Genomic DNA, 25,639 nt, shown 5'->3' with positions numbered 1-25,639 from the left:
GAGTGACGGATGGGTTCAAGGTGGAGGTGGGATTACATCAAGGATCGGCTCTGAGCCCTTTTTTGTTTGCAATGGACAGGACGGGTTGATGGACGAGATCAGGCAGGAGTCTCTGTGGACTATGTTTGTGGATGACATTGTGATCTGTAGCGGGAGTAGGGTGCAGGTTGAGGAGAGCCTGGAGGTATGCACTGGAGAGAGGAGGAATGAAAGGCAGTAGGAGCAAGACAGAATACCTATGCGTGAATGAGAGGGAGGACAGTGGAATGGTGAGGATGCAAGGAGTGGAGGTGACGAAGGTATGAGTTTAAATACTTGTGGTCGACTGTCCAAAGTAATGGAGAGAGCAGAAGAGAGGTGAAGAAGAGAGTGTAGGCAGGGGGGAGTGGGTGGAGAAGTGTCAGGAGTGATTTGTGACAGAAGGGTACCAGCAAGAGTTAAAGGGAAGGTTTACAAGATGGTTGTGAGACCAGCTATGTTGTATGGTTTGGAGACAGTGGCACTGATGAAAAGACAGAAGGAGGAGCTGGAGGTGGCAGAGTTAAAGATGCTTAAGATTTTCATTGGGAGTGATGAAGAAGGACAGGATTAGGAACGGTTATATTAGAGGGACGGCTCAGGTTGGACGGTTTGGAGACAAAGCAAGAGAGACAAGATGGAGATGGTTTGGACATGTGTGGAGGAGAGATGCTGGGTATATTGAGAGAAGGATGCTGAATATGGAGCTGCCAGGGAAGAGGAGAAGAGGAGGGCCAAAGAGGAGGTTTATGGATGTGGTGAAGGAGGACATGCAGGGGGCTGGTGTGACAGAGGAAGATGCTGAGGACAGGAAGAGATGGAAACGAATGATCCAATGTGGCGCCCCCTAACGGTAGCAGACAAAAGTAGCAGTAGAATATATTTTTGAATAGGATATTACTATTATTTACTAGAGTAACAGTATTATTAAAGTGTATTAGTGTAATTTATTAGTATAACCATTAGATGTGTAATCAATTAGTATATTTGTAGAATTTGGTGCCATACTTTGCTTCAAACCAGCTACTACAAATTATCTTTTGAAAAATGAAGTGATTATCTGTTCTTGCTTTGAAAACAGCACGAGCGCCGCCTTGTCAAATCCTGCTCACTTTACCTAAAATTGCTGGTAGAAGGTAAATCGTATCTTCCAACCCTGTGGGGGTGTAACTGTACTCGAGATAAATTGGTGACACAAATGTTCAGTTACACACAGTATGCAAGTACTGATGACTGCACGGGTCATCTTGTGTTTACGTGATCATCCGTCTACCTTAACAGGAGTTTTCTTCGGCTCTACATTTGTGACAAGCTTGACGGCGGTGCACTCTCCCCCTTTATGTTCTGAAAAGACAGACGCACTTTCTTGTGCACAGAGGATCTGGTAACCTTATTTATTTTCAACTCATTCATTCAGTATGTACATCATACATATTAACATTTTCCCATCTCATGGTACAGACGTAGGGGGTTAATCAATGACAAGTTAATCAATAACCAATGATTTAGAAATAAGAAATGCCCATTCTACTCAAAACTCATCACAAGTAATGTGTTATTCTCTTTGCAGGTTTTCTTCCACCGCAATCAGCCAAGAAAGCTGTTCGCAAACTTCTTAATGCAAAGCACCTCCACACGAAAGAAAAACAACAATCATTCTTCTACCGACCTCCAGCGTGTAGATATCATCAAATCTGAAATCAAAGCAAATGATTTTAATTTGGATTCTTATTCTGTCATTTTCCCCCGGACCCCTGAAAAGTCCTCAGGAACCTTTAAGTGTCCCGGGACCACCAGACTGTGAGAATCGCCGCACAAAGTAACCAACGCGGTTCGTGCCACAATCTATTGGAAGAGCGAAGACGTACACGACATTCAGAGACGTGGTTCTAGAAAGACTTCGTGCCCGATGGGGTCCAAAGCGTCCCACACACGTCTTTAACATATATACAAGCTGGAATCAGTCACGAAAGGCACAACGCCATTACCCTTGGTTTTTGCATTGATCTTTTTTTTTTTCCATATCTCTCCCACATTATGCTGCCAATACTTCTAGCAATGCTAAAACCTCCTAACTTCAGTTCAAGTTTTGTGTGAGGAAAGTTCAAGATATCAAAAGTCATTTTTCTTTTTCTGAAAATCTTCATACTACTTGATATTATGCCCGACAATAAATATTCTAAGACATTTTAGGACGTTGTCCCTAATTCAAAAAGAAATTTCAAAAAGCTGCATTTGAAGTTTACGAGATGTTCAGTGGAAATAAAAAAAAAAAAGGTTTTATAACAATATAGGTCTCGAACATGAATGAAATAAATCTAGTCATAGACACGTCCATGACTTCTGTACAACCGGCTACACAATAAATACATTGTTTGCATAGTGTGACTGATGCAGTGGAAACAGAATGGCACTTGAAATAAATATACACTGAACAAAATACACCATAAAATATTTCTGGAGTAAGAGTGGAGTGACTGCTCTTTTCTAACAGTTGTGTCTATAAACAAGTGAAAAGCAGGAGGAGTCTCACCCCAAATACTCATCTAATGGAACTATTACACAACCTGTCGCTCAGCTGTACTCCCAACAAAGTGACGTTATTTTGCAAGGGTCACATACAGGAGGATATCAAAATACTTGTAAAAAGCACTGACCTGTTGAATTTTGTTGTCAACAACTGGTATTCTTGACGCCACTTGTCAGGACTCGTGAGTTAATAGAGAAGTCGATCAATTGGGGATTTTTGGCCGATGAAGAACAGGGGTAACTAGGTCATCGTGCACCAAAGCCACTGTATTTACTCGAACGGTATTTTTGGTCAATCAGTTCAAACTGAAGATGGTTGGATTTCGAGAGACTTTAAGAAACCCATTCATGTGTCGGCCGATTTTCATTTTTAACTTAACCCCAAATGGGCTGTAACAGCAGTAATTCATAAAGTGACGGTGTAATTTGACACAGCTCACTGCCTTCAACCATCCTAATTAACATCACGGAGGAAAGATAGTCTACGGTGGGGCAAGAGGATCAAATGGCTTGACTCCAGAGGCTCATATATAGCAGCTTCAAAACTCAAATAAAATAGTCAACACATCTCACTTCAAACAAGATTTAGCTGATGGTCAGCTCATGTCAGTCTAGTTTTGTCCTTCCAACCTTGAGAGCCCCACTAGTTTCTACACACAATAAGCACAAAGCGTTCAGGCACACAAGAAGAAAAAAAAGTAGCCTGAAATAACAGAAGGCAGTGATAGGAATTTGGCCAAGTGCGTTTACGATCGTCTGGGCTTGAAATGTACACTCTTACTTTGTTGGTCTCCTACCGTAAGTGGCAACGATGCCCCGCAACCGGGCCTTGTGAAAAATCGCTGCAGGAATTCTCAGAGTGTAAGACATAAGTGATGCTCAGAAAAGGCATTTAGTCTGTTTACATTCAACAAAAAGACAAACAGAATAGTGCTTCCAGACAGGCTTGCTCAAGACCATCCCGGATGGACAAGGAAAGCAGCGTCAGCATTTGGTATTGATTGCGGTGGGGGTTGCACTTTCTGCTCAAATCTTATCTTCAGTCCTTGCACAGCTGCTTTCCCATGAGCAGAGCTCCACTGCCTCCTAACCACATGCTGAAGTGACTAAGCCATGATATAGGCAATGTGATTTCAATTTCCAGACACGGAAACATTGAAGGAAAACCGTCAAAGGAGGAATACTGTGTTCAATGTGGAAATATTATCCAATATTCCTATCTACCCATAGTGTAACCTATGACCTCATATCACAAAGGGTTGTTTTTTTTTTTTAGAAAAGAAAAAAAATACACATAAACTGCTCCGGCACCTTACAGAGGAATCACCCCCCCCCTTTTTAAACACTGCCATATCACTAGCAACTAGCTGTAAACACCAGAAGTAACACTGTCCAGTAAGAAGCACCAATATATCATATCATATCATGAAGCCAGTCCAATACACCAGACAGTAGAGCTGCTCTCTGCTTAAATTATCAGCTGTGGCCATTTCTACAGCTGATGAGCCTGTTAGCGCTAAGTCGGGAGAAAAGAGCGTCTCCCGGAGCATTTCTCGGACTGTGGAGAATTCTGCTGCATTTGGTTGTTGATTATTTGCAGGATGGCTGAGGTGGCCAGGCTAAGCTGGAGGAGACTGAGAGGGAGGGAAGGAAGGCGCTGCTGGAGGAGCTGGTGATCGGTATCAACAGTGTCAGTCTTCAAGTCTTTTTGGAAGGGAAAAGGAGGTGGGGAGAGAAGGAAGAACCTAAAGAATCCTTGGGGGTTTGACGGGAGACTAAGTGTCATAGGTTCATCCGTAGATGTTCGGGGCGTTTGGAATTTATGGGGTAGATCTGCTTCTTGAAGGGCCCCGTGCTTGCGAGACCCAAAGGCCGTCTGATGGGCAGCGGCGCTGAGCCCTCTGAGCTGCTGCTCACGTCCATGTGCTCCACAGCGGACACGTCCATCGGCTGCTCCCCGGAGCCACTGTGGGGGAGCAGAGATGGGGCTCCTGATAGAATGGGTCCCCGGGGCCAGCAGTCCCCGCCGGCAAATTTCACCGGGCTGGGAAAGTGAGACGAGGAACAGCAGAGGGTCAGAGAGGAGCACAGGGAGTTGAGGGGGAGCTTTGAAGACAGTTTCTATTGCAAAATTAATCAAATCCTTTCTACTAGTCCATTGTGGAAAAGTGAGGACATCAAGGTGGGTGGGATGTGAAATGGGAACAGTGTGTGCGGGAACAGCAGAACTCCATAAAAATTCCAGAGACAAACCAAACAGCCGTTACCTCACAGGTGTTCTTGGGCTTCCGGGGAACTTCCGTGGTGAACGGACCTTTGGCTCGAAAGAGAACTTCTCCTTGACATTTTCCAGCACAGAGGGTGCTACATACGTAAAACCCTAAAAGAGGAAGGGGGGGCAGAGTGTTTAAGCCCACCTTTTCAAAGACCGTCTTTCCAAAAACAACCCGCAGCTGACAATGAGCAATGAAACGCTGACTAAACCATATCATGTCATGTGGTGGAACAGTCAATGGAGCTTCCAGGAAAGGACAGGATGAAAACATATGGGGTACATTAACTAATTCTCATAACAGCTAGTTCTTGAAAATGGGGAAAAGAAAAACCAGAGCCTGTCCTTTGTTTTTGTACAGACAACACAGTAACAACAGAGAGCTGCAGCATAAGGCATAAAGTGTACAAAAACATCGCTTTGGCTATCGCTTGTCTAATCCACAATCTTTGTCTAAAAATCACCTGTGGTTCCTAAGTCACCCTACTGATATTTCATCATTGTTTATTATTTGGATTAACATAAATCATTCAATCAAGAAATGGAAACGGATGAGCCGCTGTGTCGACTGCTAACGGGAGCAGCCGAAAGTAGTAGTAGATAAATCATTCAATCATATGCCAGTAACTGATGTCTTGATACAATGACAAAGGTAAAATAGTTAAATATGACTCATTTACGTCTATATTTTTTAGCGAAACTGCAGAAAAACAAATCTGTAATTTGAATTACAGTAGGACTTGACAGTCACATTAAGATCATTTACCCGTCACCTAATTTCTTCTCATACATCCCCAGCTGATGTATTAAAAACGACTAGGTTTGCCCTTTTGACATGCAAGAGAAGAACTGGCCAGGGCAAAGTTGTTCAGTAAACTCGGGTGCCCGTGGGGAGTACTTACCAAGAAGACCTGGTTGGCACTTTCGCTGAGCATGGAGTCGTCAGGGCTGTCCACAGGAGTCTGGCTGGTGAACTTGGAGTCAAACTGGCTGACATCATCAGCCGATTGCTGCCAAAAGAAGCAGGAAGGTTAGTTGCTCTGCTCGGACAGGACACTGCTGCATTTGAAAGTATCGTTCATTTATAAAGTGCTCCGCTATAGTTAGGAGGTCAAACTTACCAGGAAAGGTTTGAAAGGAGGCTCTACTTTGCGGGCGAGGAGATCGTCCCAGTTTATATGGCGGAAGAATGGGTGGGCCTGATGAAAGAGACAGCAACAAGGCTTGAGGTCTTTAAAGACCCAGGAGACACAGACACACACACACACACACAGACACACAGGTGTTTTTAGTTGAGTCTGGACATATACACACTGTTTGACTGACATCTCCCTGACTCTCCTGTGTTAGTTTTGTTCAGCATGTTAGGAGTGACTACTTACCCTATTGGTTCTTTTGAGTACATGGTACACGCTGATCTCACCTTGTACCATACATAGCTTCAGGGTGAGCGACATTGTAAAAATATCATATCACAATTTTTTCCAGGCAGGATCACAATCCATGATCTTATCACAATTCTTTTTCATGTTGGTTTTTAAAACTATTTTGCAAGTCACTGAACAGTACAACCAACCTCATTTCCCTACTTAAAAAAATATAGCCCTACAAGGTAACAAAAACAGAAGGAAAAAAAGAATAAGCCTTCCAGTCATGAATTAAATGAATGGTCAGACTCAAACAAGGTTCTGAAGTGTGGCTAGACCATCAATCACTTGTTGTGGCAAAAAACTGGACGTTTTGAAATTCTCTGTTGAATCTTGTCGTGGCATTCGGACTACAGCCACTGAATGGCCGTGTTGGGAAAATATTTGCGGCTGGGTATCTTTTACCACAGATCAACTATTTTGAACAGCCTTTTGAAACCCTAATTTTCCATGGTTTTTATGGGAATCATATATATCCTTGGCCAGGTAAAATGTCACTGCATCAATTACCTATTTCCATCACTTACTTGTCCTGTCATATGAAGTGCCTTTCCCAAATGTCTTGTAGCATCTGGTTGCGTGGTTGCAGATGATGCACTCATGTGAAATCCCCTCACTGTTTGACTGTAAGGATACTCCTCCGTGTGCTTTCTTTTGAGGTGGTTAAAAAGGTTCATTGTGTTGTCATCTGACGTGCGAACCTTATATTTTGCAATGTTTGCAAATTGGTGTTTGTGCCGTGTCGGTTTTGGAAAATCTAAACCAGTTCCATATTACCGATGTCGAATTCTTTTTAGGGACCAACTCCTCCATGTTGTCATACATGCCGCTACATTGCCAAATAAAAAGGGGGAGGGGAAGAAATCCAAGGCACTGCCTACTCTTTGCTATTACTGGTTCACTGGTGTGTTTCTAGGGAAGGCACGAAACGGACCAACAAATAGTGTGATTTAAGATTTGGCTGAGAGAACAACTTTAGATGCGTGTATGAGCCACAGAATTGCAACTGATAGAATGTGCACTGTGGCACAAAACTAACGAGCTCTCTGTAAAGGCATATCGTGGATAAATTTTAATCATTTTCGATCCAACATTGTCATATCGCACACCCCTAGCGCCACCTAACCTTGACCTCAGAAGAGGTCTAATCAGCAAAAGTAACCAAAAACACCTGTGTCCTGGGCTCGTCCCCTAACTTTATGGACCAGTCTGGGATTTAACAAACTGGTAAAGGAAAAAAAAACCTTTTCACATCTTCTGCAAATGTGGGATGACTTTTGACTAAACAACCAATACTGCTCCATTTCGCCCGATGTTTTCCCAGTGGTGAAATATCTTATTACTAAATTTTTGTCTTGCTGCTTACATTTCCAGGTTCCTAAGGACTCAATGGACCGCTGAAGATGGTTTCTTAGCTCGCAAGAAAAATCTATGCACACAATAACTTACCTGTACCTCTGAGGCGTCTCCTGGCCCAGCGCCCAGTCGTAATGAGGCATTCCGTTTCAGCAGCTTAAAGAAAAAAAAAGAGCAGTTTTGGGACTTTGTTACTCTGCTGATTTGTCTCAACAGAGTTGAGTAGAGACCCAGTAGTTACTGGGTCAAATTTTAACTAGCTACAGCTGTAGTTTTCAAAGTGGAGGCCGCCAGGGGGCCTCAGCAAATTTGAAGGAAGATGAGGGAAAATGCTAAAAAATTTAAATAAAATCGAATTATTATCATTATGTGTCTTATTATAAAATGTAATTTATAATATATAATTATCCATTTATAATAATATTGATAATAATATAATGTTGAATGTTGTTAAACTGACAAACAATTCTTATCATGGAAAAATTAAACGTTGAATCTAATGGAATGATTGAAGATTGAAATACAAATTCAATTTTTATTGCATTAATATAAGTAAGGAAATAACTTAAAAGTTGTTTTTTTTTACATTTGCTGTAGTATTGTCAATGGGTTTTTAAAGACATCTGGCAAAAGGGAGGCCCCAACCAGAAGCTAAGGCTATTTGGGGGGCCTTGGCATGGAAAAATTTGGGAACCCCTGATCTACAGCATACCTTTTTCAGAAGGTCCCTGGCTTCCTGTGTGAGGTAAGGTGGAAGGTTGAGTTTGCACTTTAAGATTTTATCAATGGTCTTCTTTCGGTTTTCACCCGTGAATGGCGGCTGCAGAAGAAACATGCATGACAAATCTATGGGAAAATACTTTTGCTTTATTTAGTAATGTGATGATATGAAGGATGGTGCGCACTTACTGCTCCCGTAAGCATGTCATACATGAGAGCTCCCAGACTCCACCAGTCCACAGCCCGGTTATGACCACTCCTCATGAGGATCTCTGGAGCCCTGTATGAGAAGGATATGTAGTTATGATATATGGACTGCAGTGTAAATGACAACACTGCAAAAACCCCTTAGGTTAGACTCTCTCCTCAAAATTGCGAAGGTGTGACTTACATGTACTCTATTGTGCCGCAGAAGGTGTGAGTGACCGTGCCATCATGGATGGACTCTTTACAAAGGCCAAAATCAGTCAACTTCACATGACCTTAACGGAGGGCCAAGACAAGAACAAGAAAGACAAAACATCATAACAAGTCTTGTATTGGGTGTCAGCAGAGCAAAAGAAAGAACTAGACACCGGAACAAGAGCCAATGTACACATCTCACGTGTAACTTGGTTGTCTTTTTACGCAATCTTTTTAGATGTGACCACTAGAAGCTGTTGTACCGTTGTTATTGAGCATAATGTTTTCAGGCTTCAGGTCTCTATAAATGATTCCTTTCTGGTGCAGGTGCCCTAACGCCATTGAGATCTCCGCCAGGTAGAAACTGTAAAAGAAAAATAAAAGACTGGGTTAGCCTTGTGTAAAATTTCATATACACCCATTGACACAAGTAGTGTCTTTCATCATTTATCTCTGACTTGTTCCCCTTTCAAACAATATATGAAAAAATTTTCCATTTTACATTCATATCTTTGCACTCCAAGTGTTGAATTTTCCCCGTCATTTAGACAATTCTAATAGCAATACAATACACCATTCTTCTTTAGGACGAAGCATCTAATCACTCCTATCTCACCCCATATTTATACACAACATGAAAGCATGAACTGCGGGTTCCAGTGGGCTCAAAGAATAAGCCCACAGAATCTGAGAGAAACGGTGCCACATATTAAAAGGTTTCTGCACTGTAAATAGTTGCCATACCACGTAACTGGTAATAACTGGCATGTTGGCCAACAAGATGAGGTTTCTCATTTTTGAGAAAAACTCTTCACACAGACATTATATGTTAAAGTGAAACAACCTGAACAAGCAAACTTCCATCTCAAAACAGATCAAGGACAGCTTGCATGTTACAAGTGCGACAAACAGAGAGCTATACCAGGCTGTGTCCTCCATAAAGATGCCCTCTCTCTCCAGTTGCATAAACAGCTCCCCACCTGAAACAACCACACAGAAAGTCTTCACCACTTAACTGAACACACAGATAGAATAGTAACCTATAAGGATTCAATAGAAAAGGAAAAACACTATTGCACATGAACAATTTCCCCAGCATAAGCAATTCCTCATGCCGGTCAAAAAGAAGTAAAATAAGCATTTTAGTACAATCTAAATTAATTGAGAGTCTACACCGATCAGTCACAACATTAAAACCCCTGACAGGTAAGTGAATAACATCAAGGGGTGGGATATATTAGGCAGCAAGCGAACAGCCAGTTCTTGAAGTTGATGTGTTGGAAGAAAGAAAAATGGACAGGTATAAGGATCTGATTGACTTTTACAAGGGCCAAATTGTGACGACTACACGACTGGGCCAGAGCATCTCCAAAACAGCAGGTCTTGTGGGGTGTTCCTGGTATGCAGTGGTCAGTACCTATCAAAAGTGGCCCGAGGAAGGACAACCGCTGAACTGGCAACAGGGTCATGGGCGCCCAAGGCTCGCTGATGCGCGTGGGCAACGAAGGCTAGCCCGTCTAGTCCAATCCCACAGAAGAACTACTGTAGCTCAAATTGCTGAAAAAGTTAATTCTGGCTATGACAGACAGATGTCACAACACACAGTGCATCGCACCCTGCTGCATATGGTGCAGCATAGCTGCAGACTGGTCAAGAGTGCCCATGATGACCCTGCCCACCACTGAAAGCACCTACAATGGGCACGTGAGTGTCAGAACTGGACCATGGAGCAATGGAAGAAGGTGGCCTGGTCTGATGAATCACATTTTCTTTTACATCATGTGCATGTATGTATGTGTGTTGTTTACCTGGGAAAGAGATGGCACCAGGATGCACTATGGAAAGAAGGCAAGTCGCCAGAGGCAGTGTGATGCTCTGGGCAATGTTCTACTGTGAAACCTTGGGTCCTGGCATTCATGTGGCTGTTACTTTGACATGTACCATCTACCCAGACATTGATGCAGACCAGGAACACCCCTTCATGGCAACCATATTCCCTGATGGCAGTGGCCTCTTTCAGCAGGATAATTTGCCCTGCTACACTGCAAAAATTGTTCAGGGATGGTTTGAGGAACGTGACAAAGAGTTGAAGGTGTTGTCTTGGCCTCCAAATTCTCCAGATCTCAGTCTGATCGAGCATCTGTGGGATTTACTGGAAAAACAAGTCCGATCCTTGGAGGCCCCACCTTGCAACTTACAGGATTGAAAAGGATCTGTTGCTAATGTCTTGGTGCCAGATACCAGAGGACACCTTCAGAGATCTAGTGGAGTCAATGCTTCAGCAGGTCAAAGCTGTTTTGGCGGCATGAGGGGGACCTACACAATATTGGGCAGGTGGTTTTAATGTTTTGGCTGATCGGTATTTGTCTATATGCTCACCACTGAGGTACTCCAGGATGAGGTACAATTTTCCCCCAGTCTGGAAGGCATAGATGAGGTCCACGATGAAAGGGTGCTTCACCTCTTCCAGAATGTTCCGCTCAGCTTTGGTGTGGGCTGTGTCCTTTGCATTCCGCACAATCATGGCCTGGGCAGGGGACAGAAAAGCACAGGGTTGAGGTGTCGTAACTATTCAAGTGTGAACTTAAAAGGGTTGTCGGTTGATGATGAACCTTTTACACCAGCTACAGAAGTAGAGCAGGAAGTGGGGCTCCTGTGTGGTAGCTACAGTAAAGGCCCATTAAGGCAATAAACACAGTTATTAACAAACCCCACAATATTTTGGGAATATGAGCTGGCTTCTCAAGCTATGACAAATCCCAGTTCAGTGTTGGATGCAAAAAGTGGCCAAACTGAACAGATGAAGCAATGCTGAGGTTTTATAGAAAAGTCCACTGGTGCCATTTTCTGTAGTTGATCCAGCCCAGTTTCTGACTACATGCCTGAATGGAGCTGACTGCCAACAGAGTAAATGTCAGTGTCAGAAAAGTTTGCATTTTGTATTTGAGTAATGAAATTACAACACAAAAATATTACACTTAACAAAGAACCTGACTCAAGACACATTGCAACACAAAACCTCACCTTCTTCAAGACTTTCATGGCAAATATTTTCCCTGAAGTGGCACCAGACACCTTGCGAACTTGAAAGACCTAAAAACAATTAACATGATAACAATATTAAAATCTAATAAATAAACGGAATATTACACAGTTGATTTTGAACATCTGACATCATTTGAGTCAACTGGCCATCTGCTGTCAAGACCGATGAAGCCAGGTTTTGAAAGAAAAAACTCTTGGTGATATCTTTGGGAGAGAAAAAGACACTACTCTGGAGACAAATCATCTTTTGGGCCCCGACGTTTACCTAAAAAGGAGCTAAGATATGCAACATGTGTTCAGGTTCTAAATCAACAACAGTCATCTTTGTTGTCAGTGAAAACAGAATGGCTTAGGCAGTAAAAAGACAGAACTGAGAACAGATTCACTGGAGAGTACATTGACAAAGTCAGTGCTTTGTATATCTGCAAACCCCTTGAACTGTGAAAGACTGTTCTTCAGTTTAAGGGCCAATTAACTTCATACTTAGTTGTGTCGAAATATGACGCTGCAAAAAGAAAAAAAATCCAATCAAATTAACTATTGTGTATAAGCAATATAGGTTTAGAACGCTAAGATATCTGCAGGTTTATGAAAATGCAAATCCTCCGAATAACTAAGCTTCAGCAAAACTTGACTTTGCTGGATTCTTTGACTTTCTTAATCATCTTTAGTAAAATAAGTTTAAGCAAGGACCTATTTTCCTTTTATAATTAAAAATGTTGCTGAAATAACTGGTGTGCATATTGAGGCATGGCACACCAAAATAACAGTAAGGAACCATTTCTTTGAAGCCTTGATTAGAATTTGAAATCTTTTTTTTTCTTAATTTATTTCTGATTTTTCCCTTTTTCTCCCAATTTAGTGGCCAATCGATCCCTATTCTAATTCAAACACCCACCCTCATACTGCACGCGTTCACTAACTGCATCTCTCCGGCCGGCAGTCTCGAAGGATTCGCCTCGCCACTTCCGCAACAAGGCAAATCCAGGCCGAACCACTGCTTTTTCCGACACACCCAGAGACGCATTCATTCAAACACAAGCTGACTCCGCCCCCCTCCCGAAGACAGCGTTGCCAATTATTGCTGCTTCATCGAGTCCGGCCATAGTCAGATCTGACGAGACGGGGGCACGAACCCCAGTCTCCAGTGGGCAACTGCACTGACACAAAGCCGATGCTTACACCACTACACCACTGCAGATCCTAGAATTTGAAATCTTTTATATCTCATAAATTGATTATGTGCAGCACCAATGCATTAGCTCATGATGATAATAATAATAATTATTATTATTGCTATTATTTGAACATTAGAGTGACAGAAATTGCTAATGGTTTCCCACTTGGTGAATGCGGCACAGATGCACCCAATTAACCTCTTCTACATATGGTCTTCAGTGCGGAAAGAGGAGTCTGTGGACTGATTGTGACACAGCACTGTGTGCTTAAGACACTTGAAAAGGCTTCGTCGACAGGTTGCTTCAGCTTGAACTATTCAATACACATAATGACAAAAAAACAATTTCTGAAAGGTCCACTCATTTTGGAGCAGCTCAAATTACATTTCAGGGAGGTAGTGAATATTCGTTCTGAGACATAGGTCCCATCTCACAATGCAAGATTGGTGATTTTATGAGATAACTTTGGAAGTACAAACAGTATTATGTTTTGCTATTACGCCGCTAATTTTTTTGTTTTTTACAATAATTTGCATCTCTTGAGAGAAATAAGACTGCACGTTGCATGCAATCAGGTATTTATTGTGATTAAAGGCTCTTTTGAAAACTCCAGGTAAACGGCAGAAGCCGATGACAATTTTGGTAAACCCCGTTTCCGGTGACTACCAGTGTTAGGTTAGGTGTAGCCAGCTATCACAAAGACAGTCTGATTATACTGAACTTGACACAGCCCTTTGAGCCCCTCAATTCCTCATCAAAACAAAAAACAGTTGTGTTATATACTGGATTAATTTAGTGGTATGTAACTGCAGTTATGAAAAAAACAAAAACAAAACTGGACTGGTTTTTAAAGTGGAAGTAGACAACTTTTTTGCTTCAACTTATCATTATGAAGTAAATGTTGATTGCACAGTGTAATGGCTATAGAACAGTGACACCATCAGGGTTCAGATTGGTTTTCTATAAGCCTGGCTTTCACTGTGCACTTCTGTGCCACAGGGCATGGTTTTTCCCGGCAAATCAATTTATGGCCTAGGAAGCGCATCAACCACCCAGTAGGGGGCTAGGCAATGGCGCACGGTGGCTCAACCGAAGTAACTGTGGAAACTCTACGCGGCAAAGGCAAAAGAGCTCAGTTGCCAGAGGAGGCAAAGACGGCGAAGAGGGAGCATGATAGAAGACGAGATAAAACAAGCGTGAACCTCAGACACGCATTCACTTGATGGAGAGAGCTCTAGGACTTGAGAGGGTTCCAAACCGACTTTCTGTTGGCCCTATTTCTACTTGCCTACTTATTAATACTACCGGATATTTTACTCTACCTTTATCATAGCACTGAGTTTGGAGTTTCTTGTTCAAACGCAGAGAAAATTACTGGGGCAACCTGTCCTCCATTCAGGACTTATACACCTCCAGACTCAGGAAACAAGCAAGCAATGTCACTGTAGTAGACCCACCACACCCTGGTCACAACCTGTTCCAACTCCTCCCCTCTGGCAGGCACAACAGAGCGCTGTACCCCAAAACAACCAGATATAAAAACAGTTTCTTTCCGCGGGCTGTCATTCAAATGAAAGCTTAACACTTGTCAAATAAATCCAACCATTTTGTATATACTGTACATTGTAGGTATACTGGTAAACTCTGTAATGTCATCTACCTCAGGCACGTATGTAAGTAACCTGCTAACATCTATTTCAGCATCTCTGATATATTCTCTGCACCACTGCACTTTATCACCTCTTATTTCACCTGTGTAAGTCAATCCTTGTGTATATTTATCTAAAGGTTGTTGTCTTGCAGTGTTGTTATTCTATGTTAAGTACACCGAGAGAGCCACGGAACCGGAGTCAAATTCAATGTATGTAAAAACCTACACGGCCAATAAAGATGATTCCGATTCTGAAATTGAGATTATTATGGTTGTTTCTTGCTTTGGACAGTTGCCAGGCTGCTAGCGGTTAGACATGTTGCTAATGCTACCACTAACTAACACTAACAGCCAGAAAATGAACCGCGTCAGCCATGTTGCTAACAGCCAGAAACGAACATCTATGATAAATTGTCCGTTTGATAATAAAAGGAACACATTTTCTTGTGGTGGCCTTTCTAAAATGAGCAGTAAAAGTTAGTATATTATCTGTTATGATCAAGGAGTTGATAAGCAGCAGGCTGAATATTTCAAGATGTGTCCAGGTTAAGTTAGGTAAACTGTAAACGGGTGTTCACAATTCTAATATTATTACGATACAACGCACATCGTTACAATTGCCAATAGCTCCCAAATTCAATATAAAATCATAACAATTTCAATTTTCCTCTTCAGTGAACATGCCTCTTCACAGAAACGTGTCAACAAATACACGCGTATCGCATCCTGTGTTGTTGATAGTTCACCGCAGAGGATTATCTTTGTGACAGCGGCGCAAATACTAATACCACTGGCAAACTCCAGGAAGGAGTTGAAAAGTTGTCTACTTCCACTTTAACCTCAATTTGTCAACATTTGAAAAAAAAATCCCAAACTTCAGGATGAGATGCCTCACCTTTCCATAACCACCTTTTCCTAAGACTCTTAGCAGCTCAAAGCATTCGGGCTTGATTTGCTCTGTTCCCTTGTTGACGCTGTTCTCTGAGATTTCAAACTTCTCACAGTCATCCATGTTGCTGACCAAGACAACAAAACATTGACAACATACAGTGCATATTGTATATGGTGTTCTTAAATTCAGTGATGTTATGGAAAATCATTCAAGACTGGGTTGTTAGCTTAAGGTCAAGGTTATTGTGAATAATTACAGTGTTTACTGAATAAGCAGCTGGATGACTAAGTCCTATGAGCATTATAACACATACTCACAACTCAAAGCCACTGCATTGTTCCATGTATTCACTAAGCTGGCCCTGAGAAAGGGGGACAAACAGGGGAGAAAGTCATCAGACAGATATGTGTGTTAGTAGGTGTGCAGACAAATGCTCACAAGACAAATGCTCACAATACTCATAGAAAAAGTGACAAATGCTCACAAATTGTTTTACAATCTTTATTTTTCAAAAAGTCAACTGAACATTCTGTTGCATGTCACATAAGACATGTCACATAGGCCTGAGCATGTGAGAGGGATCACATCTCCCTGACAAATGAAATGGTGATCTTACAGATAATCATGATAATGAGACTATCAATTACTGTTTGGTAATACATAATCTTAATTAACCTTTATTCATGGCAACATATTCCATTGAACAGTCTGTTGCACGTCACAAGAAATATCCCATAGGTCTAAGCATGTAATAGGGATCACAGTGACCTAATTAAGAGATTTTAAAGCGGTGTCTATAGAGTCTTTTGTCAATTTGTGAGCATTTGTGTCTTTTTCTTTTAGTGTTGTGAGCATTTGTCTTGTGAGCATTTGAGCTACACTAGGTCTGACACGCGTTTATTAGAGGGCTCTGTAATACTCTATCGCCTCAAAGTTGGAAATAGCACTAACACGTTGCACATATAATAACAGCACTTGAACCAACATCTGGCTGCTCATCTGGCCACCGGTGGTGCACGTTAGCGCCGCCAGCTGACGTTGAGCAAGGGCAGACAACTCTTCACACCGGCACAGATCAGACCAAACGAATCGCTATAAACGCATCTGGCTAGCTTAATGGGAACGATGAGCCGTCGCTATCATCCGCTAAGATAACGAGGCCGTTGCTCTTTAAACCGGTGCTCGATAAAGTGGCCAGATTAGCCGGTCAACACGTTACGATAACCCCCCCCCCGAACTTCGTGGTACATCTTGACCGCCGGCCAAACGCGGGTCCGCGACTAGCGGCGCGGCGGCGGCAGCCTCCTCGGTTAGCCGTTAGCCGTTAGCTCTAGCTAGCTAGCTTGCGTGCGCAGCGTCAACGCTGGGGCCTTCCCACACGGCTGCCGCGCGTTAGCATCGCGGGCTCACCCCGTCGTCAAGTTCGTCGTCGGACACGTTGTCGTCCGGCTGGTCCAAGTCGATGTCGAACACCCCCGCCATGGTTCGGAAGGGTCGCCCGCGGCGTATTTTAGTCCCGAAAAAAAAAAACAAAACAAGCAAGAGTCCCGGTCCTCCGCCCTGCCCCTTTCACGGGAGAGCCATCGCCGCTGGCCCGCTGCTCGCCGGCTACGGTGCGTCGCTTTACGGCGTGGCCAATTTCCACCACGGCGCCGTCCCCGGGAGCGCGCCTCCCGCGTCGGGGGCGGCCAGTTGTGGTACTGGCGCCTTTGCGACCGGCGCTCTGTGTTGATGCGGCTTTCTTTGGGAACTACGTTACCCAGAATCCCGTGCGCTACGTTGCCGGCTGGTGACGCGCTTGGGTCCGCAGTTTTTCGACGTTGGAGCGCGGGAGTCTGGCAGGGCGCAGTAATAAAAGCTTCGGCGTGGACTCGGGCGTGAAAGGTGTCGGTCCATTCATTTTAAAACGTCAAACAAAACACGGCACCGGGAGTGAAACGACAGTTAGGTGTTGTAAACTACTAATAAGACACGAGGTGACAAAAAAGCCCATAATTTCATAACGCTCACTCAAATTTGCATCAAATTTGCTGTGGTTTGACCCAAGTAACTGTCCAACAACACCAAAGAGTTCAAATGTAATTTTTCCAAAGAAATACTAGAATATTGTCCTGCAAACATGACTTTAGTGTAGGCGGAAATTGTTAGTCTAGCAGGAGGGGCCCTCAGACTTTGATGTACTGTACCCCTACCCAAGTTAGGACAAAACACAATGTTTTCTTTTTATCTTCAGGGTCTCCCATTCCAGAAATGCACTGTTGTGCAACTTTATTTTGTGGGAAATTAGTGAAATCAACTGAAGAAGTGATGCATCCCATAGAGCCAATAAAGAGCTTTCTGGGGGTGCAAGGGTTACAATGCGCAGTCTAGTTTTCCAAAGGAAGCTCTGATCCACCTATAGTTTTTTGTGAGAGCAGTCAGGTATCTTGTGCACATGGATTACCTGAATTTGTGTTGATAATTTGTTTTAATTATGTACTGTTGACCTCTAAACACAGTGATGAATAGGCGGAAAACATAAGTAAATTATTTTTCATTGGGAATAACGCAAAACCTTTTAATTTGAACAAAATCAAAAGGTTTTGGAAGTCAACATCCTTTTCATTTACCATAAGCTATCCCTTCCTGAGAGAGAGATATTCATTGTTTAGTGTTAATTTGGGATATGCAATCCATATCACCCTCTGAAGTCAACAGGGTAATGAACAAAATACAGCACCACAGTCCATTCACACTCTCAAACATGGATTGATTGCTCTTTGGTGTGCCTCCTTGTTTTTTCCCTTGTTTGTTAAATTCCGGCTGCCATTTTTAAACTGCCTCATCCAGAGGATTGTCAATGTTATGTGGCAGGAATAAAAAAAGAAAGAAGAAACCATCACCACCAGTCTAATGACAGATCAGGTAACACAAATGTCTGATTCATTTTTATTTATTCTTAAATTGAGTATAACATGTTTTGTGTTGAAAGAATTATTATTATTTTAGCTAGCTTAGCCAGCTTACTATCCCTTTAGCTAGCTAGCATACCACTGCACAGTGCTAATGGCAATTATGCACAAAGCTAACTCTTGACAGTGTGTGTGTGTGTGTGTGTGTGTATGTTTGTGTGTGTACGTATACGTGTACGTGTGTGTGTACGTGTCTGTGTGGCATATATGTTAACTGTGTTTTCCGTATTCACCAGCTGTGTCTGAGTCCAGCTGTGTACTTATAGAACCAACAGAGCCAGCACAGTCAACAAGCCAAACACTGGCACTAAATGAAAAGCTATGCCTGATATGTGGAGAAGCTCTGCAAGATGATAAAAAAAAATCCATATATTAAGAACCCCAAATTGGAAGGACTAAAAACAATATTGAAAATTGCCCAGGAACGAAATGACGAGGTTCACAAGAGACTCTCTCCCCACTCAAGTGACCTACTCTCCTTCAAGGTGAAAGTGTCATACCACAAGTCATGCAGAGTAAATTACTCCAGCACAACCAACCTTACTTGGAATGCTGCATTCAGAGCGTGAGGCTAACTTTGAACTTCATCATGGCTCCGGGCTGCTGGCAGGATGAACTATGCAAAGTGCATGCCAGTGTACATTGCGGCGCTCAGACAACAGAAACTTCAACTGTGTGGCCACTGATCAAGCACTTGTACAAACTATCAGCAGTGAAGGAAAGAGTCGAGGAGGCATTGTCGGCTTCACCCCACGAAAAGGAGCTCTGAAAAGATGGCTCGTCACAAGACATGTCACCAGTGAGTACCGCAATGCAACGATAGAGCTTTGCGATGGAGACACACATACAGGTACACCAAAATCCCACAAAGAGCATGGAGCGGCCCGCATGGACAGGGATAAGAGGGCAATAGCACAGATAATGTACAAGACAGGCAGAACCCTTTTGATTTGGAGAAAATTCCCAATGAGCTAATTAACATTGTAAGTGGACAAGTAGCATCACAAAAAGTGACAAAAGATCTCTCAAGCTTTCAGGAATATGGAGAAAAGGTAAATACAGCCTTCATAGAGGAACGACTAAAGAGTGAAAAACCAACAAGTTTCTGGAACCCAGAGAAAAGACACACATTGGCAACATTCACTGATATGAAAACATGCATTGCAACCAGTAAATCTACGAAGCTTCAAATGGATTCAGATGTGCTCTTCAGGAGACTCCTGGCCGTATCACAACAAAGAGACGTGTCATTGGAAAATGTAATGTCTCCCGAGTTGGCTGTCGTTCCACCCTCTCTCTCTTCTATGATGATGGAGAGATGAGGAAAACCACAAAAGCTGACCTAGCAAAGAAACTGGAGTCTGTGGTGGAGGTGATGCAAGAGCTGCCTGAGATCACAGCAAAATCAGCCGATATCATTGATGGCATGGCTCCGCCCCGAAGTCTTCCTGATTCAGCTTTCCTGACTTTTAGTGACCTTGCTGAATGCACCCTCAAGAAGATCTTGTCTCTTCTAAAGAAGCAAGAGATAAAATGTGTCGTCATAGTCTTTGACAGATATGACAACCCACAGTCAATAAAGATCCTGGAGAGACAAAGGAGAGGAGCAACTGATGGGCCCACACATGTGATCACAGGTAACGCAAATGTTCCGAACTACAGAAGGTACCTGAGGAGCAGTGGAGACAAGACGGCACTGTGTCGCTTTGTGAGCAGTTACATCATCTCTACAGGCCCACAGAGGATCCAATCAGATGGCTCCATCATCCTGGCAGGTGGATTTGAGAAAGGAGAGGAGGTGAGGGGCATAAGCAGAGCAGGAGTCAGCACTCTCACATCACTTTACAGTGATCAGGAGGAGGCTGATACGAGAATGGTCTTACATGCCATACATCTTGACGATTCATATTCTTCCATCATTGTGGGTGTGATGACACAGATGTAGAAGTACTGCTGGTGTATTATGCAAGCAAAGGCGTGTTTGGATGATCTCAAGTCTACATGCATGCAGGGCATGGAATGAGAGAGAGGTATGTCCCCATCAACACCATAGCAGACAAACTCGGAAAAGACATGTCCAGCTGTCCTCCGGCATGTCATGCGCTCACTGGCTGTGACACAACAAGCAGTTTGTATAGAATAGGCAAGACAACAGCATTCAACAAACTCAAGACACATCTCAGTGAGCTCAAAGACATGGCTCATTTTGGACTCTCTGGATGCTTGGAGGAGTCTTTGCCGGTAGCAAGAGAGTATGTGCTTCTCCTGTATGGGAAAAAGAAAATGGAAGAATGTGCACCAAGCTGGATGAACTTCGCTACATCACTGCGTCGACAACAGATGCAGCCTCTGGAAATCTCCCTCCAACAGAGGATGCCTTCGAACAACATGTACAGAGAGTGATGTTGCGGACCACAATATGGTGCCACAGTCACCTCCCCAAACCTATCCTGTGGAGTCCAATCGGCAGAGGATGGACTGTCAGCGATGGAGCCCTTAAACCCGTCCTCTTTAAGAAACCCCCGGCACCGACAGAGGTTAGAGACATTACACACTTATATTGCAGAGAATGCAAATTGTGGACAGACTGGGACGTGCCAGTGCCTCTCTGTTGGCCTTCCCTGTACAGAGTTCTGTACTTGCTGTGCAGAATGTCAAAATGTACCCCCAGATGTGTCTGAAGAACCTGATATTTGACAATTCACTATCTAAAGCACACTTCACCCAGTCATGAAACTCGGGTTTGTAACAAGGAGTCACAAAGACACACACAGAGACAAGGAGAACAGCTGAACATAAGAAACTAACTTAACTGAACAATCATACACTAGATGGCGTGGGGAGAATACAAAGAACAAAACAATGAGCCAAAAGGCGTCTAGTATCCAGGGGGGAGGAAATCGAATATACCGAACACCAATGAAGGAGCAAACTAACACAATGGGGAATACTGAACTAGGGGAGAGGACAAATGGACAACCAACAAACAAAGGGAAACAAACAAAGACTTGTCAGTAAGACAAACCAGACTTACACACAGGAAGACTGCAGCATTGTGGAACAAGGAACAGAAGCACAGAGGAACCAGAGGGACTAGAGTACTGGAGAAAGCTGGGGATCACAAAATGCATGGAGCGAAAAGGACCGGGCAAAGACACACGGAAACATGGAAGCTTCAAAAGGAGAACAATCAAGGAGTGAGGGGAAGAAAGCCACCCGGGCACGAGGGGAGTGGACGTCAGCCTAGGACACGGAGAATATGAGCTAGGGGCCGCCGGACTGAGGCACTGGGGAGATGCTTTAGGGGCCGCGTCAGGCTGCAGAAGTAGCATTTGCTCCACACTCATTCACACTCACTCACACTCACTCACCCCCCCCCCCACACACACACACACTTTATTTTATCTGTTCTATTTTTGTACGGTATGTTCTTGTTCTTGTTCTTGGTTCTGATTTAAATGGATTATTTCAATAAAAGTTATTCTACCTACACCTTAGATCTTTATGTTTGTAATTTAGTTAAGCTTTATTGGGTTGTTTGGTGCAGCCTGCAGCACCTGGCCTTTCCCTCTCCAAATATGAGCATTTTGTAATCATCTACTTTGTTTGGTTCCAGAGAAGTATTAGGTCTTAATTCACCTTGTTTGCAATAAAAAACAAAATATATACCCACACAACCATTTGGTTTTAGTTCAATAGCACCCGAGGCCAACCAGTACCAGTATATGCCATGGGAATCTCTGTTTTCCCAATGAATAAGAGAAAGGTTAAGGAGTGCTCTTGTCCCATCCACAAACATGCAATTTCCGCCTAAGTTGAAGCTATGTTTATATGAGCTTATATCGGTATTTATTTATGTATAAATAAAAAAATTACTCCCTGGTTATGTTGGGCAGATACCTACTTCATACCACAGCAAATCTGAGGAAATTCTGAGTGAGCATTATGAAATTATGGGCTTTTTTTGTCACCTCACCCCCTGTCCGGACTGGCCTAACTTGGCTCTTTTTCAGATATCAGGGTAGGTCTAAAGAATAGCCCAAAAAACTTATTTCCCACGAACATAAAGTTCCACAACCATCCATTTCATTAATGGGACACATATGGGATATGAAAAAACATGGCTGTGTTTTGTTCTAACTCGGGTAGGGGTACCTCGAAAACTAAAGCCCTTTTTGAGGACTTGCTGCTAGCCTAACAGTGTCCAGCCTTTGATGAGCAAGGCTCTAATTGCCAGGGAGAGAATCACTCGGCTAAACAGCGCTTCTCAAAAAGAAAAGAGGGGAATAAAGAAAATCTGTAAACATTGTGGAGGACACTGATCTAAGTGAGACCTTTTTTTGTTTGTTGGCACAGTGAACTGTGAAAATGAGCCAGAGAAAGAAATGAATGCTGTGAGAGAAGATAAATGGATAGCACCTCTGCAAATAAACGAGACTTTTATCACAATGAAACTGGACACCGGCGCAAAAGCAAACCTGATCAGCATGTTTGACATAAAAGAAATGAAAGATAGGCCCAAAATACAGAGAAAAACACCTAAACTGAAAGACTACAACGGACAGAGAATCGAGTGTTTAGGCACACGCAAGCTGAAAGTAATGGTGAAAAATAAAACACACCACCTACTCTTCTCTGTTGTTGCTGGAGATAAAGCCTGTGAAGATTTGGGGCTGGTGCATCAACACGGCCATGAGCACACCAAGTGACTCTGTGGACTCACTTCTGTTGTAACTTCTGTTGATACAGAACTTTGCAGATGTTTTCAAAGGTTTTGGTGTATTGCCATTCACATACAAAACCCAGCTGAAAGAAAATCCACAGCCATTCGTGCATGCTGCTCGAAGAGTTCCTACACCACTAAGATACTGCCTTAAAAAAGAGCTGGACAGGACGACAATGCTTGGTGTGATAAAGAAGGTTGAGAAATGGTGTGCGTAAAGAAAAAGAAGGGTGACCTCAGAGTATGTATGGACCTGAAAGATCTAAACGAAAACATCAACCATGAACACTACCAGATACCCAAGCATGAAGAAATCACCAGTGAGATGGCAGGGGCCAGATTCTTCACAAAGCTTGACGCATCGCAAGACTTCTGGCAGTTGAAATTGGATTAAAGCAGCACCAAATACTGTACTTTCAATATACTTTTTGACAGACATCGTTTCCTCAGGCTGCCTTTTGGAATCATTTCAGCATCAGACATATTTCACAGAGCAATGGAGCACATCATTGAGGGGCAGGAAGGCATCAGAGTCTATGTGGACGACATTATCGTCTGGGGCTCCACACTTTACAGTTTCATTTGGCAGACGCTTTTATCCAAAGCGACGAACATCTGAGAGTTAATACAACACAAGCAAGGATCTAGTCAGGAAGCGACAACGCAAGTAAGTGTAAAAAAAAACTAGGTTCAAGTCTGATAGGACACATAGGTGTCAACAGGCAGTGCACAAAGGCAATGCATAGGGTGTGTAGAAGTGAATTAAAAAAAACCATCAGGTGTGTAGGGTTTCGAGAAAGAGCTGGGTCTTTAGCTTCTCCTTAAAGATGGAGAGGGATTCAGCGGATCGTATGGAGTTTGGTAACTCGTTCCACCACCGGGGAACTACAGAAGAGAAGAGTCTGGCTAGTGACTTAGGGCCCTGTTGTGGCGGAAGTGCCAGGCACCTTTCATTGGCAGAGTGTAGTGAGCGGGACTGAGCGTAGACCTGGATTAGGGAGTTCAGGTAGGCAGGAGCCGTTTTTGTTACTGTTTTGTAAGCGAGCATTAAGGTTTTGAATTTGATGCGGGCAGCAACTGAGAGCCAGTGGAGGGTTATGAGCAGTGAAGTGACATGTACTGTTTTGGGTTGGTTGAAGTCCAGACGTGCTGCTGCGTTCTGGATCATTTGCAGAGGTTTGAAAGTGCATGCAGGGAGACCTGCCAGTAAGAAGTTGCAGTAGTCAATGCATGATATAACAAGAGTACCAGGACTCCTGGTGTGCCTGTACCACGAGTTGTGCTGCATGCTCAGACAGGTAGGGTCTAATTTTCCTTATGTTGTACAGGGCATATCGGCACGACTGAGCAATCGAGGCCACATGAACCTTTAAAGGTTATTTGGTCATCAATCATGACACCCAGGTGTTTTGGGCAGACTTTGTGGGCATGAGTTTGGTTGATCCGAGCTGGATAATGATCTGTTGTTGTAAGGATGGATTGGTTGGGATGACAAGGAGCTCAGTCTTGGATAGGTAAAGCTGAAGGTGGCGTTCTTTCATCCATGCAGAAGATATCAGCAAGGTATGACGATATCCATGCTGAGACTGCGAGGTCATCTGGCGGGGATGATAGGAAGAGCTGGGTATCATTAGCATAGCAGTGGTATGAGAAACCATGGGAGTGAATGATTGCACCAAGTGAGGAGGTGTATATTGAAAAGAGGAGGGGACCAAGCACTGACCCTTGAGGTACCTCTGTGGATAAGCCACAGGGGTACCTCATGAACGCACTTCATGAACACAATGAAAGGCTGAAAAAAGTGCTGGAGTGGGTACTAAAATGTGGATTGAAACTCAACAAGAGCAAATGCCAGTTTGCACAAGGCCAACCAGACCAAGAAAAAAATCAGTGCCATACAGGATATGCCAAGGCCCACAGACAAGACAGGTGTGCTATGCATCATGGGGATGGTTAACTTTGTAGGTAAATTCATTCCTAAACTCTCTGCAAAAACATCCTGCATCCGTGAGCTCCTGCACAAAGACAATGAGTTCAAATGGACAAACAAACATGAGCATGAGTGGCAGAAGCTCAAAGAGACAATCACAACTGCACCTGTGCTGACATTCTTTGACCCGACAAAGAGGGTGAAAGTTATCAACTGATGCCTCTAAGGATGGAATTGGTGCAATACTCTTACAGGTTGAAGGTGAGCATTGGAAACCAGTGGCCTATGAATCCAGACTGAGTGTCGATGTGCTCAGATAGAAAAAGAATGCCTGGGGTTAGCTTTTGGCCTAGAGAGGTTCTACGGCTACATATATGGCCTACCCACCTGCACTGTTGAGACAGACCACTATCCATTAGTTGCCATCATCAAAAAGAACCTGAATGAGATGTAACCAAGAATTCAATGGCTCATGGTGATAATGCAGATATGACTTTGAGCTGATCTACATGCCAGGAAAGCACCTGATACTTGCTGACGCTCTC

At 43.3% G+C, this 25,639-nt stretch overlaps 1 protein-coding gene across 2 annotated transcripts; it reads right to left on the bottom strand.

Annotated features, from left to right (window-relative positions):
- Positions 1-1,388: 1,388 nt before the first annotated feature.
- On the bottom strand, positions 1,389-17,175 carry rps6kb1a (ribosomal protein S6 kinase b, polypeptide 1a). 2 transcript variants are annotated; one of them, XM_056284591.1, is made up of 15 exons: positions 16,901-17,175; positions 15,808-15,851; positions 15,494-15,614; positions 11,749-11,817; positions 11,104-11,251; positions 9,647-9,704; positions 8,988-9,088; positions 8,714-8,804; positions 8,512-8,602; positions 8,315-8,422; positions 7,696-7,758; positions 5,941-6,018; positions 5,722-5,829; positions 4,815-4,927; positions 1,389-4,591 (listed from the first exon to the last, which is right to left on the bottom strand). In XM_056284591.1, the coding sequence occupies exons 1-15, from the start codon at positions 16,970-16,972 to the stop codon at positions 4,330-4,332; spliced, it is 1,527 nt and encodes a 508-aa protein (XP_056140566.1). In that variant the 5' UTR covers positions 16,973-17,175; the 3' UTR covers positions 1,389-4,329. The 2 variants fall into 2 exon arrangements, with proteins under 2 accessions (XP_056140566.1, XP_056140567.1); XM_056284592.1 differs by having other exon boundaries at positions 7,702-7,758.
- Between the last annotated feature and the right edge of the window lie 8,464 nt (positions 17,176-25,639).

The sequence above is a fragment of the Lampris incognitus genome, chromosome 8 (genome assembly GCF_029633865.1).
Source record: "Lampris incognitus isolate fLamInc1 chromosome 8, fLamInc1.hap2, whole genome shotgun sequence".
Classification (NCBI taxonomy): domain Eukaryota; kingdom Metazoa; phylum Chordata; class Actinopteri; order Lampriformes; family Lampridae; genus Lampris; species Lampris incognitus.
This window is presented reverse-complemented; position numbering and strand designations above follow the sequence as displayed.